Raw genomic sequence first — 14,416 nt, forward strand, 5'->3', positions numbered from 1 at the left:
AGGATTATCTATCTTGCTTTCATTATAATAAAAGCTGCAGATGTAAAAATAATCATAATTTGAAATTACATTAACTTGTTAAAGCTTTTAGGATGATCCTGTATAATAAAAAGATGGCAGCCATTTGGTTCCCTGAGGCCATTTTTTTTTTTTTTTCAGAATGCTTTGCAATGGGTTGAGCACACAGAGGGGGGGCTATACGTGGCTCATGTCAGATCCAGGCGTGATACACAAGAACAGTTGTGACTTTCTTTGTAGAGTGCAGGGCACCAGCCGGGGTGTAATTGGAAAGGTCGGCGACCTTTGCCTGCTCCCTGACTCTCCTGGGGATCAATATAAAAAGACCACCAGGCTTGTTTAATTTAATGCAAAGCTGCAAATAGTAACAACTATTACCACCTTGGGGTGATTTGATCAGATAATGGGGTTTGATTCAGCAGAAACACATAAGATAGATATAGATAGATAGATAGATAGATAGATAGATAGATAGATAGATAGATAGATAGATAGATAGATAGAAACATATCTATATATCTATCTATCTATCTATCTATCTATCTATCTAAGTAAATAGATATATAGGTAGGTAAATGGCTAGAGAGATAGAGATCGAGAGATAAGATAGAAACATTTATAAGTAGATAGATATATAGAAATAAAGATCAATGGATAAGATAGAAATAGAGAGAGATAAGAAAGAATCAAGATAGAAAGATAGATAGATAGCAACATATAAAAGTAGATAGATATGTTCCTACCTATCTATCTATCTACTTATATATGTTTCTATCTATCTAAGTAAATAGATAGATAGATAGATAGATAGATAGATAGATAGATAGATAGATAGATAGATAGATAGATAGATAGATAGATAGATAGATAGATAGATAGATAGATAGATAGATATAAAGATCAATGCATAAGATGGAAATAGAGATCGAGAGATAAGATAGAAATCAAGATGGATAGATACAATTTACTTATATATGTTTCTATCTATCAATCTATCTATCTTGATTTCTATCTTAGCGCTCAATCTCTATTTCTATCTATCGATTGATCTCTATTTTCATCTACCTATTGATCTATATTCTCATCTATCTACCGATCTCAATTTCTGTTTTATCCATTGATTTTTATTTATATCTACCTATCAGTCTTTATTTCTATCTATCTATTGATCCTAGATATATACAAAGATTAATAGACAGATAGAAATAAAGATAGATGGGTAAGATAGAAACAAAGATCAATGCATAAGATGGAAATAGAGATCGAGAGAGAAGATAGAAATCAAGATAGATAGATAGATAGATAGAAACATATACAAGTAGATTATATCTATCTATTCATCTTGATTTCTATCTTATTTCTCGATCTCTATTTCCATCTTATGCATTGATCCTTATTTCTATCTACCTATCAATCTTTATTTCTATCTATCTATGGATCTTTGTATCTATCTAAGATCAATAGATAGATAGAAATAAAGACTGATAGGTAGATAGAAATAAAAATAAACGAATAAGATAGAAATTGAGATTGGTAGATAGATAAAAATATAGATCAATAGGTAGATGAAAATAGAGATCAATCGATAGATAGAAATAGAAATCGAGTGCTAAGATAGAAATCAAGATAGATAGATAGATATGACAAAGACATGCTGATAGGTTAATCGTCTCCTGTCTAAACTGGCCCTAGTATGTGTATGTATGAATGTGGGTTAGGGACCTTAGATTGGAAGCTCCTTGGGGGCAGGGACAGATGTCAATATACAGTATATACGTACAGACCCCATGGCCATCGGCCTCCGGGGTCCTCTACATCTCTATAGTCGGTGAACTGAATTAACTTACCGTAGTTATCGGCGTATACCGCGCACTTTTTTGCCCTGAAAATCAGGGCAAAATCGTGGGTGCGCGGTATACGCCGATACCCGCTTTCCCACGCCGAGTTTTGAATACTGCGCCGACATATACCGAGCACAGTACACTCTGGTATAGTCGGGCAGTCTCGGCAACTTCCGCGCTCACGTCCTGGACGTACAGGACATCAGCGCGGGTGGCCAAGCATTGCCGACAATACACGAGTGTCAGAGCGCTGTACACTCGTGTATTGTCGGCAATGCTCGGCTACCCCGCTCTGACGTCCTGTACGTCCAGGATGTGAGCGCGGAAGTTGCCGAGATTGCCCGACTATACTGCGCTCTGTATATGTCGGCGCAGTATTCAAAACTCGGCGCGGGAAACGAGCGAGGACGCCGCAGAAGGACGCCGGACCCGCCGAAGAGGACACCGGACCCGCCGAAGAGGGACACCCGAAGCCGCAGAAGGACACCCAATTTTGTTTGGGAGCCACGACGCACGACCGCGCAATTGTTAGTTAAAGCAACGCAGCGCCGGAAGCTGAAATTTCACCTGGGCAGGAGGGGGGTATATGTGCACAGTAAGCAAGTGGTTAAAGTGGAAGTAAACCCTCATATCGTTTTCAGCCAAGGAAGCTGCCATCTAGACCTTTGTTTAACCATCAACTGCCATGATGCTGCACATGTGATTAAGTTATGACACCAATCATTGGATGGTGTGAAAGTTTGGTTGAGAGCACAACCCATGTGACAGCTAACATTTCTGGCATACCTGGAATGTTAACTGTTTTTTAAACCATCAAATCGATTGGTTTACTTCCGCTTTAAGTGGTTAATGCGGCACTTATTCTCCCATGAAAACCAATAATGGGGTGCCGATGACAGATCAATTTCAACAACCATTAGCCCCCCTAAAGCTTGAAGGACAGTAAATTGGTCCTTTGCACAGAAAATTTGGGTACTCCAGCTATAGAACATAACAAAATAAATAAAAATGCAACACTTTAGTAGTCTCTTGACTCACCTCGATAAGCTCGGATATTCCCTGAGAAGTCGCAGACTCCGGAGCTTCGGGTCCTCCTGGTTTAGCAGCAACAGAAATGATAGGAGACCCGTGGAATCTATCATGGAGAAACGCACAATGATTGGATTTTAGTAAGCTTCTGCCAGCCAGAAAGGGGGGGGGGGGAGTGTGCACAGCAATAGATGATTGAAAGAAAATGAAAAATAAAATAAAAAAAAAGGATTTACAAAAAATGGGCAAAAAATTATATAAAAAAATAAAATAAAAATGCAATATTCTAAGAAGCAATCTCGTCAATCCTACTTAGGGCCCATGACCACCTCTGCCTTTTTATTTTTTTCAAAGTGTACTTTTAAGGCATTGCACACACTTAGCCAGATCCTCAAAAGGGATACGCCGGCGTATCTACTGATACGCCGGCGTATCCCTGTTTCTATCTATGGAACTGATCCACAGAATCACATAGATAGGGAGAAGATCCGACATGTGTAAGGGACTTACACTGTCGGATCTTAGGATGCAGTACCGCAGCCGCCGCTGGGGGCATTTCTCGTCGAAATGCCGCTTCGGGTATGCAAATTAGCACTTACGGAGATCCACAAAGCTTTTACGCTTCGTTTTTTCTCCGTAAGTATTAGTTTGCCGTCGCAATATTAGGGCTGCTTTTACAAGGCCTAAACTGTTTAGGCCTTGTAAAAGTAGACCCTTCTATCCCGCGTCGCCGTCTTTTTTTCTTCAAATTTTTTTTTTTTCCGCCGCAACTCGTATTTTTTTTTTTACGCTCGTCGCGATTCTCAAAACCCGGCGCAGCGTAAAACAGTGCAAAGCACGTCGGGAAAATGACGTCGTGAGCATGCGCAGTACGGCCGGCGTGGGAGCGCGCCTAATTTAAATGGGATTCGCCCCATTAAATTAGGAACGCCTTGCGCCGGCCAGATTTAAGTTACACAGCCGAAAATTTCTAGGTAAGTGCTTTGTGGATCGGGCACTTAGGTAGAAATTTTCCGGCGGTGTAACTTAAATTGAAAAAGTTACGTTGCGCCGGGTTTTTGTGGATCTGGCCCACTGTACCAGTGATCACTGAAATGGCATCAAAAATGTTTTTTTGAGTACCATTTACATTACCTTTCCATTGCACTGTTTTGATCTCTTTTTCGTATATAGCGCTCATTAACAGTATGACTTATTTTTACCCTGGTATTTGTCCTGGTTATTTAACTCAAAATTGCACCAACTGTTTTTTTTTTTTTTTATGCGTTTTTTTTTTTTTTTTTTTTAATGCAGAGAACCGAACATAAGGAAATATATAATAAAACATTATTATTAGGGTTGTCCAGATACCGATACCAGTATCGGTATCGGGACCGATACCGAGTATTTGCGGGAGTACTCGTACTCGCGCAAATACCCCCGATACCTAAATAGAATACTTTCCCCCCCCTTCCCCCCCCCCCCGCCGCTGCCGCCGCATCGAGGGACATGGCTAGAGGGACATTGCTGCTTATGTGAGGGACATGGCTAGAGGGACATTGCTGCATATGTGAGGGACATGGCTAGAGGGACATTGCTGCATATGTGAGGGACATGGCTAGAGGGACATTGCTGCATATGTGAGGGACATGGCTGCATATGTGAGGGACATGGCTAGAGGGACATGGCTGCATATGTGAGGGACATGGCTAGAGGGACATTGCTGCATATGTGAGGGACATGGCTAGAGGGACATTGCTGCACATGTGAGGGACATGGCTAGAGGGACATGGCTGCATATGTGAGGGACATGGCTGCATATGTGAGGGACATGGCTAGAAGGACATGGCTGCATATGTGAGGGACATGGCTAGAGGGACATGGCTGCATATGTGGGGGACATGGCTGCATATGGGGGGGACATGGCTGCATTTGGGGACACATTTAAAAAAAGTATCGGTATTCGGTATCGGCGACTACTTGAAAAAAAGTATCGGTACTTGTACTCGGTCCTAAAAAAAGTGGTATCGGGACAACCCTAATTATTATAATAATATATTTTGATATAATATAAAATTAGCATAAACCTTGGTGGTCCATTTATACATTATTTTTCCACACAGGATTTACACAATTAAATCTAAGAAGAAAAATGTAAGAATCTTGCGTGAAAAGTGTGTGAATCACATGTGAAATCATTTATAAATTGACCCCTTGGCTGTCTTTAGGAACCCACAAATATAAAATGGTCAGAAGATTCAACTGCTTTTAATCACCTTTAATAACTTCTTCCTTAAAATTTATTTTTTTACCTTTGTTGTTTTATTATATATTTATATACAATACAATTTTGTTGTAACTTTTTTACTTTAGTATGTTTCAGTATTATTTATTGTCATTCCCATAGAATTAGGCCACCTTGTTACACCCTCCCCCCCCCCCCTTTACCTATTCCGTTCCTGCAATATTTAATTAAAAGTTTATAACTTCGATATATATTTGGATAAATATTGACTACTTTAATGTTCATTGAGATGCAACAACGTTTTTATTTTTTTTTAAGGTAAAAACATTGGCCCAGATTCAGAGAGCACGGCGCACATTACGCCGCCGTAGAGTAAACACTGTACGCTACGCCAACGCAGCGCAGAGAGGCAAGCATGGAATTCAGCAAGCCAGTGCTCCCAACGCTGCGCCAGCGTGGCCTGGGTTTCGAAGGCGTACGTGGAATTGGGCGTGACCCATGCAAATGGGGTGTGACCCCATGCAAATGATGGGCCGAGCGCCAGACAGATACGTATCACGAACTGCGCATGTGCCGTGACGTGGACGCATCCCCCTGCGCCTGCTCGCAACCACGTCGGAACAACTGCCTAAACTACCCTGGATCACTGCGTACGGCGTGAACGTAACCTACGCCCAGCCAGACACACGTCCAAAGCAAAATACGTTGGCTTGTGTTCCCTGGTGCAGACCTTTGCATGTCTGCTGCTGGGTTGCGCCTTCTTTATGGGGAATTAACTTTACGCCGGACGTACGCGCACCTCGCGTAGCCTGCGTCGGGCGCACGTACGTTCGTGAATCGCTGTATTTCCCTCATTTGCATATTTGAATGGCTAAATCAATAGGAGCGCCACCATGCGTCCAGCCTAAATGTGCGCCCATCCTACGCCGGCGTAGGCAAGTTACGTCGGCAGGGTGAAGCCTGTTTTTAGGCGCATCTTAGTTTGTGGGTCCGGCGCACAGATACGACAGCGCACATTTGCACTTACGTCGGCGTAACTTGTTATATGTCGGCGTAAGTGCTTTGTGAATCCGGGCCATTGTGTATTTACATCAGTCACTGCTCTTTAGGAATTTAGGATTGCAGGTTCCTGAGCCCTGGTTCACATTGATGCGATTTGGCATGCGATTTGACATGTCAAATCGGCAGCAATTGCCGGCAATGGCAGCATCCGAATCGGTGAGACGCTGCATTTGGGGCACCGCACCGATTCCCAAAAGTAGTTTCTGTACTAATTTTGGGGTGTGATTTCCATTTACGTCTGTGCAGAAACTCTGCACTCTGCACAGATGTCTCTGAAATCGCCCCCCGAAGTCGGGACCGACATGCGCCTATACCGAGTAATTTTACAAGTGCCCGTACTTTTGAAAATGATCCAAAACCAAAACATTTGCGGTGCGATTTGCACCCGTATAAAATTAATGGGCTCAAGATCGTACTGCAAAGAATTGCATGCGATTTGAACAGGATTGCGGTGTGATTGCGGTTTCTCCCACCCCTCCTGTGTCCACCCAAGCTTGTCAATAGTGACTTCAGCCTGGGTTCACACAGGAGCGGTGGGGAAAACCTCATGTGATTCAGACAGGAATCGCACCGCAATAGGCATTGGGTACCGGCAAGTACTTTACTGAAAGTATCAATACTCATACATGCCGGTAAAATAACGGTATCGGTGCAACCCTAAAAAATGCATTTAAAAAACACATTAAAAATGCATGTCAACACATATAAACATATATACGTTACTGAAGAAAAGAAAAAAAAATGGGGATTGTGCTGTGACAAAGCCCTGAAAGATAAGCCCTTGTTCACATTGGTCAAAACCTCTAATCTATTATTATTTTTGGATCTCTGCATCTTATTGACTCCACATGTGGATTTATCTGACAATATTAACGGAGACGAGAGGGAGCCACGTTCGGTATCAGATGATGATTTGCGCTCAGCATGTGAATGTTGTCTCCAATGTCAGGCTCGTTGTTATCCTCTAGGACCTCATGGCCTTTCTTATTAAAAAGAAACATGGCTGAGTCACTCTAAACTAAGTATGGAGCTTCAAGTTACCCGACTATATTTACAACAGTCAAAGGCACCATTTTGAAATAGGAAAACGCCACTTCGATATATAAACTCCTACAAAAACATAAATTTTGTGAACTAAAGCAGTTGTAACCATAAAACAAAAAATAAATAAAAAATAAAATAAAAATAATTAAATGCTCCTGTTCTTTTTAGAGCGTGATCTATAGCACAGTGCTTGTGCTGTGTAATTTGTCCCATTCTATGCTGTAAAAGACCTGGTTGATACTGCCTGTTTCTGTGTCCCCCTATGTGTACTGACCACGGTAATCATGGCTGCTGATCCATGATACCGTGGTCAGTTTATGTCCCTCCATCATCCCGCTGTGTGGTCAGGGTCAGTCTCTCCTTCTACCCCCTCCTTGACTGTCGGCTCAGTAGTCCATGTAGTGAGAACTAATCCCCAACCCCGCTCCTCTCCTCCTGCCGCCATTCTGTCATGGCTGTAAAGTCATGTATATAAAACAATTGCATACCCTCTGTTTAATGAAGATAAAAAGCACAGTATGTTAGTTTTATTTTTAAAAATATAATCCTAAATACCTTCTTGCACAGCGCCTCCATGCAGTCACGTAACCATCCTCTGCTGGCTGGCATACATCAGAGGAGAATCTCAGCCCCTCCCGCTGCTCAACTTAGACCAGGTAGGGAAAGTGGAGGGGGATCACGTGACCGCATAGCAGAGCTGTGGAAGGGGGCATTTAGGATTTTGCACATGTATTTTGCTTTTTTTTGTAGTACAAATGGTACCATAAAAAAAAAAAAAAAAACGTCCATGCATAAATATTGTCCATGCAAAGTATGACGTCTCTTTAGAACGTCAGGACAACGAAACAGGTGATGTCATCCAGCATGGTACTCCCAGAAGTGCCGCTGGTAAACCTGGAAGTAGCGAATAGGAAGCCACTCGTAGAGGATGATTGTTGAGCTGGCATCCCGCAGGAGATGGCGCTTTTTTTTACCTTTGTGCAGGGAAAAGCACTTTATAATGTGAGTGGGTATTACCTATGTGTTTAAATGGGAGAGTTTAAAAAAAAAAAAATATACCACGGTTGCACACTATAGTCTTAGATTGTAAGCTCTAAGGAGCTGGGCCCTCTGAGCCCTTTTGTATTAAAATATATTGATTTTTTACGGTCTACCCTCAAGTCGTAAAGTTCTGCATAAACTGTTGGCGCTATATAAATCCTGTATCATAATAACAATTATAATAATAATAAAAATAATAGAGGCTTTTGTTTTTTCTATGGAAACTTCTTATAGGAATGGAGATGTCCCCCGAAACATGAAAATCTCCAACCGTGTGGCATTGGAACAGAAGACGGGGCCTATGGCTGCAGTTTTTTAGTAAGCTGAGGAAGCTCTGAGGAAGGGGGCTTTTTCCCTTGAAACATGTAAACCTCCAACCGTGTGGCACTAGAAGCTGGTGCCTATGGCTGGAGCTGTTTTACAATAAGCTTAAGGAACCCCCGGAAGGGAGCTTGTAGACCAAAATACTTAAACCTCCAACCGCGTGGCATTGAAACAGAAGATGTTGCCTATAGCTGAGGTTGTTCAATAAGCTGAGGAAGGGGGGTTGTCCCTGAAACATGTAAATCTCTAACCGCGTGGCACTGGAACAGAAGACGGTGCCTAAAGCTGGAGTAGCTGTTCAATAAGCTGAGGAAGCTCTGAAGAAGGGGTTTACCCCCCGGGAACATGTAAACCAACCACGTGGCATTGGAACAGAAGATGGTGCCTAGGCTGGAGTAGTTCAATAAGCTGAGAAAGCTCTGAGGAAGGGGGACTGTCCCTCTGAGACATGTAAATCTCTAACGGTGTGGCATTGGAACAGAAGATGGTGCCTATGGCTGGAGTTGTTGTTAAATAAGCTGAGGAAGCTCTGAGGAAGGGGGTTTATCTCCTCGAAACACGTAAGCCTCCGTATGGCATTGGAACAGAAGATGGTGCCTATGGCTGGATTTGTTGTTAAATAAGCTGAGGAAGCTCTGAGGAAGGGGGTTTTATCTCCTCGAAACACGTAAACCTCCGTATGGCATTGGAACAGAAGATGGTGCCCATTGGATGAGTTGTTCAATAATCTGAGGAAGCTCTGAGGAAGGTGGTTTATCCCCCTAAATACGTAAACCTCTGTATGGCATTGGAACAGAAGACAGTGCCTACGGATGGAGTTGTTGTTCAATACGCTGAGGAAGCTCTGAGGAAGAGGGCTTGTCCCCTAAAACACATAAACCCCGAACCGTGCGGCTCTGAAACAAAAGACGCGGCCTACGGTTGGAGTTGTTGTTCGATGAGCCTGTTTTTATTCACATTTGTGAGTATATTATTGCTCATGATTTTTAATAAATGGTTATGGTGGTAATGCCCTAGGTGTTTGCACCCTCCTATGCATGTTTTTTTACAATGTGTTGAAGATTACCCAGTCTGAGGAGGGCTGCATCACGCTCAACATTACTTGCCACGATGCTAGGTGAAGTGTCTTGGTCTGAACGCTGAATGGTTTGGATCTTTTTGGGCGACATTTATTTGTTTTATTTACAATTTGTATACTTTAGTGCTGTATAGGTGGTAATCAATATTGTTTGGCCCCAGGTTTGGGTTTTAGATTACAGAAATTGTAGTAATATTGGTTTAAACACTACTTCCCAGTGTCAAGGCTTCTAGTGAACTTGAGGGGGGTCACCCTTCCTGTGTCCGAGCAAGAGCAGAATATCCCCTGTGATTTGGAGGGGGGTCTCCACAGGCTTCAGCCTCTCTGATACACATTGAATTTTTTAGCGTGAGCCTACAACAGTGACTTCCAGTGAGTGTAATCCGTTTGCCCACGGCTCTGATTGGGAACATTCATACGGAGAGTCAAAAGAGATTAACCACAAAGCTTGGGGAAATTCAATTACACTTAATCCAAACAGCAAAAAAAACGAACATTGCGTGAAGAGGAACAATTGTTGAAACAGGTGTATTCATTTTAACAAATAATAATAACAAGCCGCTGAACGGACTCGGGGAAGAATGACTGGAGCTAGGTGATGCTCGGCGCTCGTACGACGAAGACTTGCTCTTTAGAGGGACTGCCAAAAACTAATTTAGTATTCAGAATCCTTTTCTGCCACCGAGGACGAGATCAACTGTACTTCAGCAGGAAAAAAAGACGACAGATCAGATATTTCCATTATAAAGGGTTTTAGGACTTTCTATAAAGCTGATATTAAGCCACTTCTATTGAAAAGTATATCGAAAAAGCAAAAATAGGATTTTTGTACACACACCGCAAAATCTTTTTTATTTTTAGCGTTTCATTTTTGTTGAGGGACACAGGAAGTCTGTTACCTACGGGTCCATACTGCTGCTTACAGAAGGATTGGACGCTGGCAAAACTAAAAAGTGTAGGCCACTTGACCCTTCGTGGTTCCCCGTTAACGGCATAGGCTTTCTCCTCAGTGACTCAACAGCCTACCATTTTTAAATTCATGACTTTTAAGCAAGTGTCTACCTCCTGGTTGCGTTCTCAGTGCTTTAGCTATGCTCTATTCTCTGGGTTATTTTACTCCTCTAGCTTCCTTTGTTTATATTTTATGCCATGTAACTGCTACAAAAGACCTTGTTAACTTGGTTCGCCATCATTGTTGTGTGTATGTGTTACTATAAATAAAGAATTAAAACAACAAGTGTAGGACACCCAAGGATGACCCCTCCTACTAGCATGTCTCAGTTTAGTAGCAGTGTCAGAAACCATGAATCAGACCGAGACAGAAGTACAGTAAGAGCCGGTTCACACTGGGGCGACTTGGGATCCGACTTGAAGTCGCCTCAAGTCGTCCCAAGTCGCGCCGTCGAGAAAAACAATGCAAGTGAAGGGGAGCGGTTTTAATACACACGACTCTAGTCGCCACGACTTCAAAAGAAGTTCCTGTACTACTTCAATCCGACTTGTAGGCGATTTGTACCCATTGATTTCAATGGAAGTCTAATCCAAGTCTGATCCAAGTCTGATCACTGTCTTAACTGAAGCGACTTTCCAGGAAGATAACATGCATTTCTCAGGCAAACCTCTCCCTCCCCCTCCCTCCCCCTCCCTCCCCCAGAGCTGATTGTTGTTTGATTGGCCACTGGAAAGTCTCCTGTCCTGGAGACGACTTCAAGTCGTGTTGTAAATCGCCCCAGATCGCCCTGTGGTTCATGCTCAAGTCGTGTCGGAGTCGCCTCTGAAAGTCGCGCTGGAAGTCGTGTCGCCCCAGTGTGAACCAACTCTTAAATCACACTTGTTTATTAACAATAATAAAAATAAAAAGATAAACAGAATAAACATATTCAAAACATAGCCAGAGTTCAGGAACCGGATCAGATACTCAGACAAGCCAAACATTAGGGGGCCAGAGATGAACGTAGAACAGCAAGCAGGATCAGGAGCCAGAAGGGATGTCAGCCAAGGAAAGTCTTCAACAGGAACGCAGGAGAAAGTCTCTGTTTTGTTGACCAAGGTGAAGGCATCGATTATCTGAACTGGAAGGCTTAAGTAGGCAGGACTGATGAGCAGGATTATCAACAGGTGAGTCACTGTGAAGAGATAGGAGCTGGCAATTAGCCGACAGCTATGCGGCCAGCTCAGAGAAGGAAGGGACGAGCCCAGCCCTGACACAAAGCAGTATCGAGAACAAGGGGTGGGACTCTCAATGTAATCCAAAGGATATCAATGAATGTCCAAAAATACTTTTTTTCTCCCCTCGTTCTTTGAAGAACACAAGAAATCTTTTACTTTCAGTACAAAAGCAGTCCATCTGAAGATGGGCTTCAAAGCAAACAATTGCTACCAGGCCCAAAAGAAAACCGGGGGAATGACCGCAGCTTAAAACAACCATCTGAAGGACCTTACGTCCCAAGCTGCCATCAGATGAGGCTTCTACATTGACCTAGTAGAACTTAATATATGTGACCAGAAGACCAGGTTGCAGCCTTGTAAATTAAGGAAACTGTTGCTTGACGCCGAAAAGCCCAAAAAGCACTCAGGCGTTCTAGAAGGGTGAGCCTTGACAAGAACCTGAGCTTTGAGACCATAAACTTCTAGGACAGTTTGTCTGAAGCAACTAGAGATGGTGGAGCTAGAACCCTCTAAGGGACCATCTGGAATGCCAAAAAAAGAAAAAGCGTCCTTCCGGAAGAAGCAGGGGTTGAAAGACGCAACAGTCTGAACCACACCTGGACAGAGGGAATCTCCTTTGGCAAATTGGAGGCAGACTGAGGGACTGAAGAATTATGTCCTGGTTGAGGTGAAAGGCGGAATCTACCTTAAGCAGGAAGGAAGTCATGGGTCCAAACAGCACCATGTCTCTGTGAAAAAAAGAGATTTTTAATACAGCTTACCTGTAAAATCTTTTTCTTGGAGTACATCACGGGACACAGAGCGGCATTCATTACTATATGGGTTATATGGAGTACCTTCAGGTGTAGACACTGGCAATCTCAAACAGGAAATGCCCCTCCCTATATAACCCCCTCCCATAGGAGGAGTACCTCAGTTTTGTAGCAAGCAGTATGCCTCCCAAAATGGTCCTCAAAAAAGAGGGGTGGGAGCTCTGTGTCCCGTGATGTACTCCAAGAAAAAGATTTTACAGGTAAGCTGTATTAAAAATCTCTTTTTCTTTATCGTACATCACGGGACACAGAGCGGCATTCATTACTATATGGGATGTCCCAAAGCAATGCTTACAATGAGGGGAGGGAGAACATCTCCAAGACAAAAGGATTTAATTTAGAGATATACTCAAATCATAATAAATCCAACTTAGTTGAGAAAAATAAAATTTTTAAATTTAACTCGAACAAGAGGAGCCCCCGGAATCCGAGGGTCTCAAACTGCAGCCTGCAGCACTGCCTGCCCGAAGGCAGTATCAGTATTCCTTCTTACGTCCAACTGTAGAATTTTGTAAACGTGTGGACAGAAGACCAGGTTGCCGCCTTGCAAACTTGAGCCATAGAGATCTGGTGGTGTGCTGCCCAGGAGGCGCCCATGGCTCTAGTAGAATGAGCCTTTAATGATACTGGAGGAGGCAACCCTTTCAAGCCGTAGGCCTGAGTGATTAATTGCTTAATCCACCTAGAAATGGTGGACTTTGCAGCTGCCTGCCCCTTCTTGGGCCCATCCGGTAGAATGAACAGCACATCTGTCTTCCGGATCTTCTTTGTAGCTTTAAGATAGGCCTTCATGGCCCTGACAATATCCAAGGTATGCAGCAACCCTTCCTTTCTGGAAGTAGGTTTAGGGAAGAAGGATGGTAATACCAAATCCTGGTTCAAATGAAAACTGGATATGACCTTCGGAAGGAAGGAAGGATGAGGGCGGAGAACGACCCTGTCCTTATGAAAAACAAGATATGGTTCCTTACAGGATAAGGCTGCCAGCTCCGAAACTCTTCTTGCGGAAACTATGGCAACCAAAAATACTAACTTCCTTGTCAGTAGAACCAAAGGAATATCAGCCAACGGCTCAAACGGTTGTTTCTGTAAACTTGACAGAACAAGATTTAAATCCCACGGACAAAGCGGGGATTTAACTGGAGGTCTAATACGTAAGACCCCTTGAAGGAAGGTCTTAACCAGCGAGTGGGTGGCCAGCGGCCGCTGAAACCACACTGACAGAGCAGAAATCTGTCCTTTGATTGTGCTTAATGCCAATCCTTTATCCACTCCTAGCTGGAGAAAACTTAATACTCTATCGATGGTAAATTTGCGAGAAAGCCATCGCTTGGACTCACACCAGCCTACATAGGCCTTCCAGACCCTGTAATAAATCACCCTAGAGACCGGTTTCCTGGCTCTGATTAGGGTAGAGATTACTTTCTGAGACAGACCTCTACCCCTGAGAATCAGGGATTCAGCTTCCAGGCCGTCAAATTTAGATGCCGTAAGGCAGGGTGGAGGATCGGACCTTGCGATAGCAGGTCTGGCCGTAGAGGAAGAGTCCAAGGGTCTCCCACTACCATCCTTAAGATTAGTGAGTACCATGCCCTTCTGGGCCATGCTGGAGCTACCAGGATGACTGGTATGTGCTCCACCCGGATCCTGCGCAGCAGGCGGGGTAGTAACTGGAGCGGGGGAAACGCATAAAGAAGTTTGAACTGATGCCAAGGGCAAACCAACGCATCGGTTCCGCAGGCCATCGGATCCCTTGAGCGGGACATGAACCTGT

At 43.4% G+C, this 14,416-nt stretch overlaps 1 protein-coding gene across 1 annotated transcript in view; it reads right to left on the reverse strand.

Annotated features, from left to right (window-relative positions):
* EEFSEC (eukaryotic elongation factor, selenocysteine-tRNA specific) overlaps positions 1 to 14,416 on the reverse strand; it is a 215,544-nt gene that overhangs the window by 153,254 nt on the left and 47,874 nt on the right. Inside the window, exon 3 of the mRNA XM_040358969.1 lies at positions 2,898 to 2,994. Within this exon, the coding sequence (XP_040214903.1) occupies positions 2,898 to 2,994 (97 nt within the window). The remainder of the gene's footprint in view (positions 1 to 2,897; positions 2,995 to 14,416) is intronic.

This window comes from Rana temporaria, chromosome 7, assembly GCF_905171775.1.
Source record: "Rana temporaria chromosome 7, aRanTem1.1, whole genome shotgun sequence".
In the NCBI taxonomy this organism is placed as follows: Eukaryota; Metazoa; Chordata; class Amphibia; order Anura; family Ranidae; genus Rana; species Rana temporaria.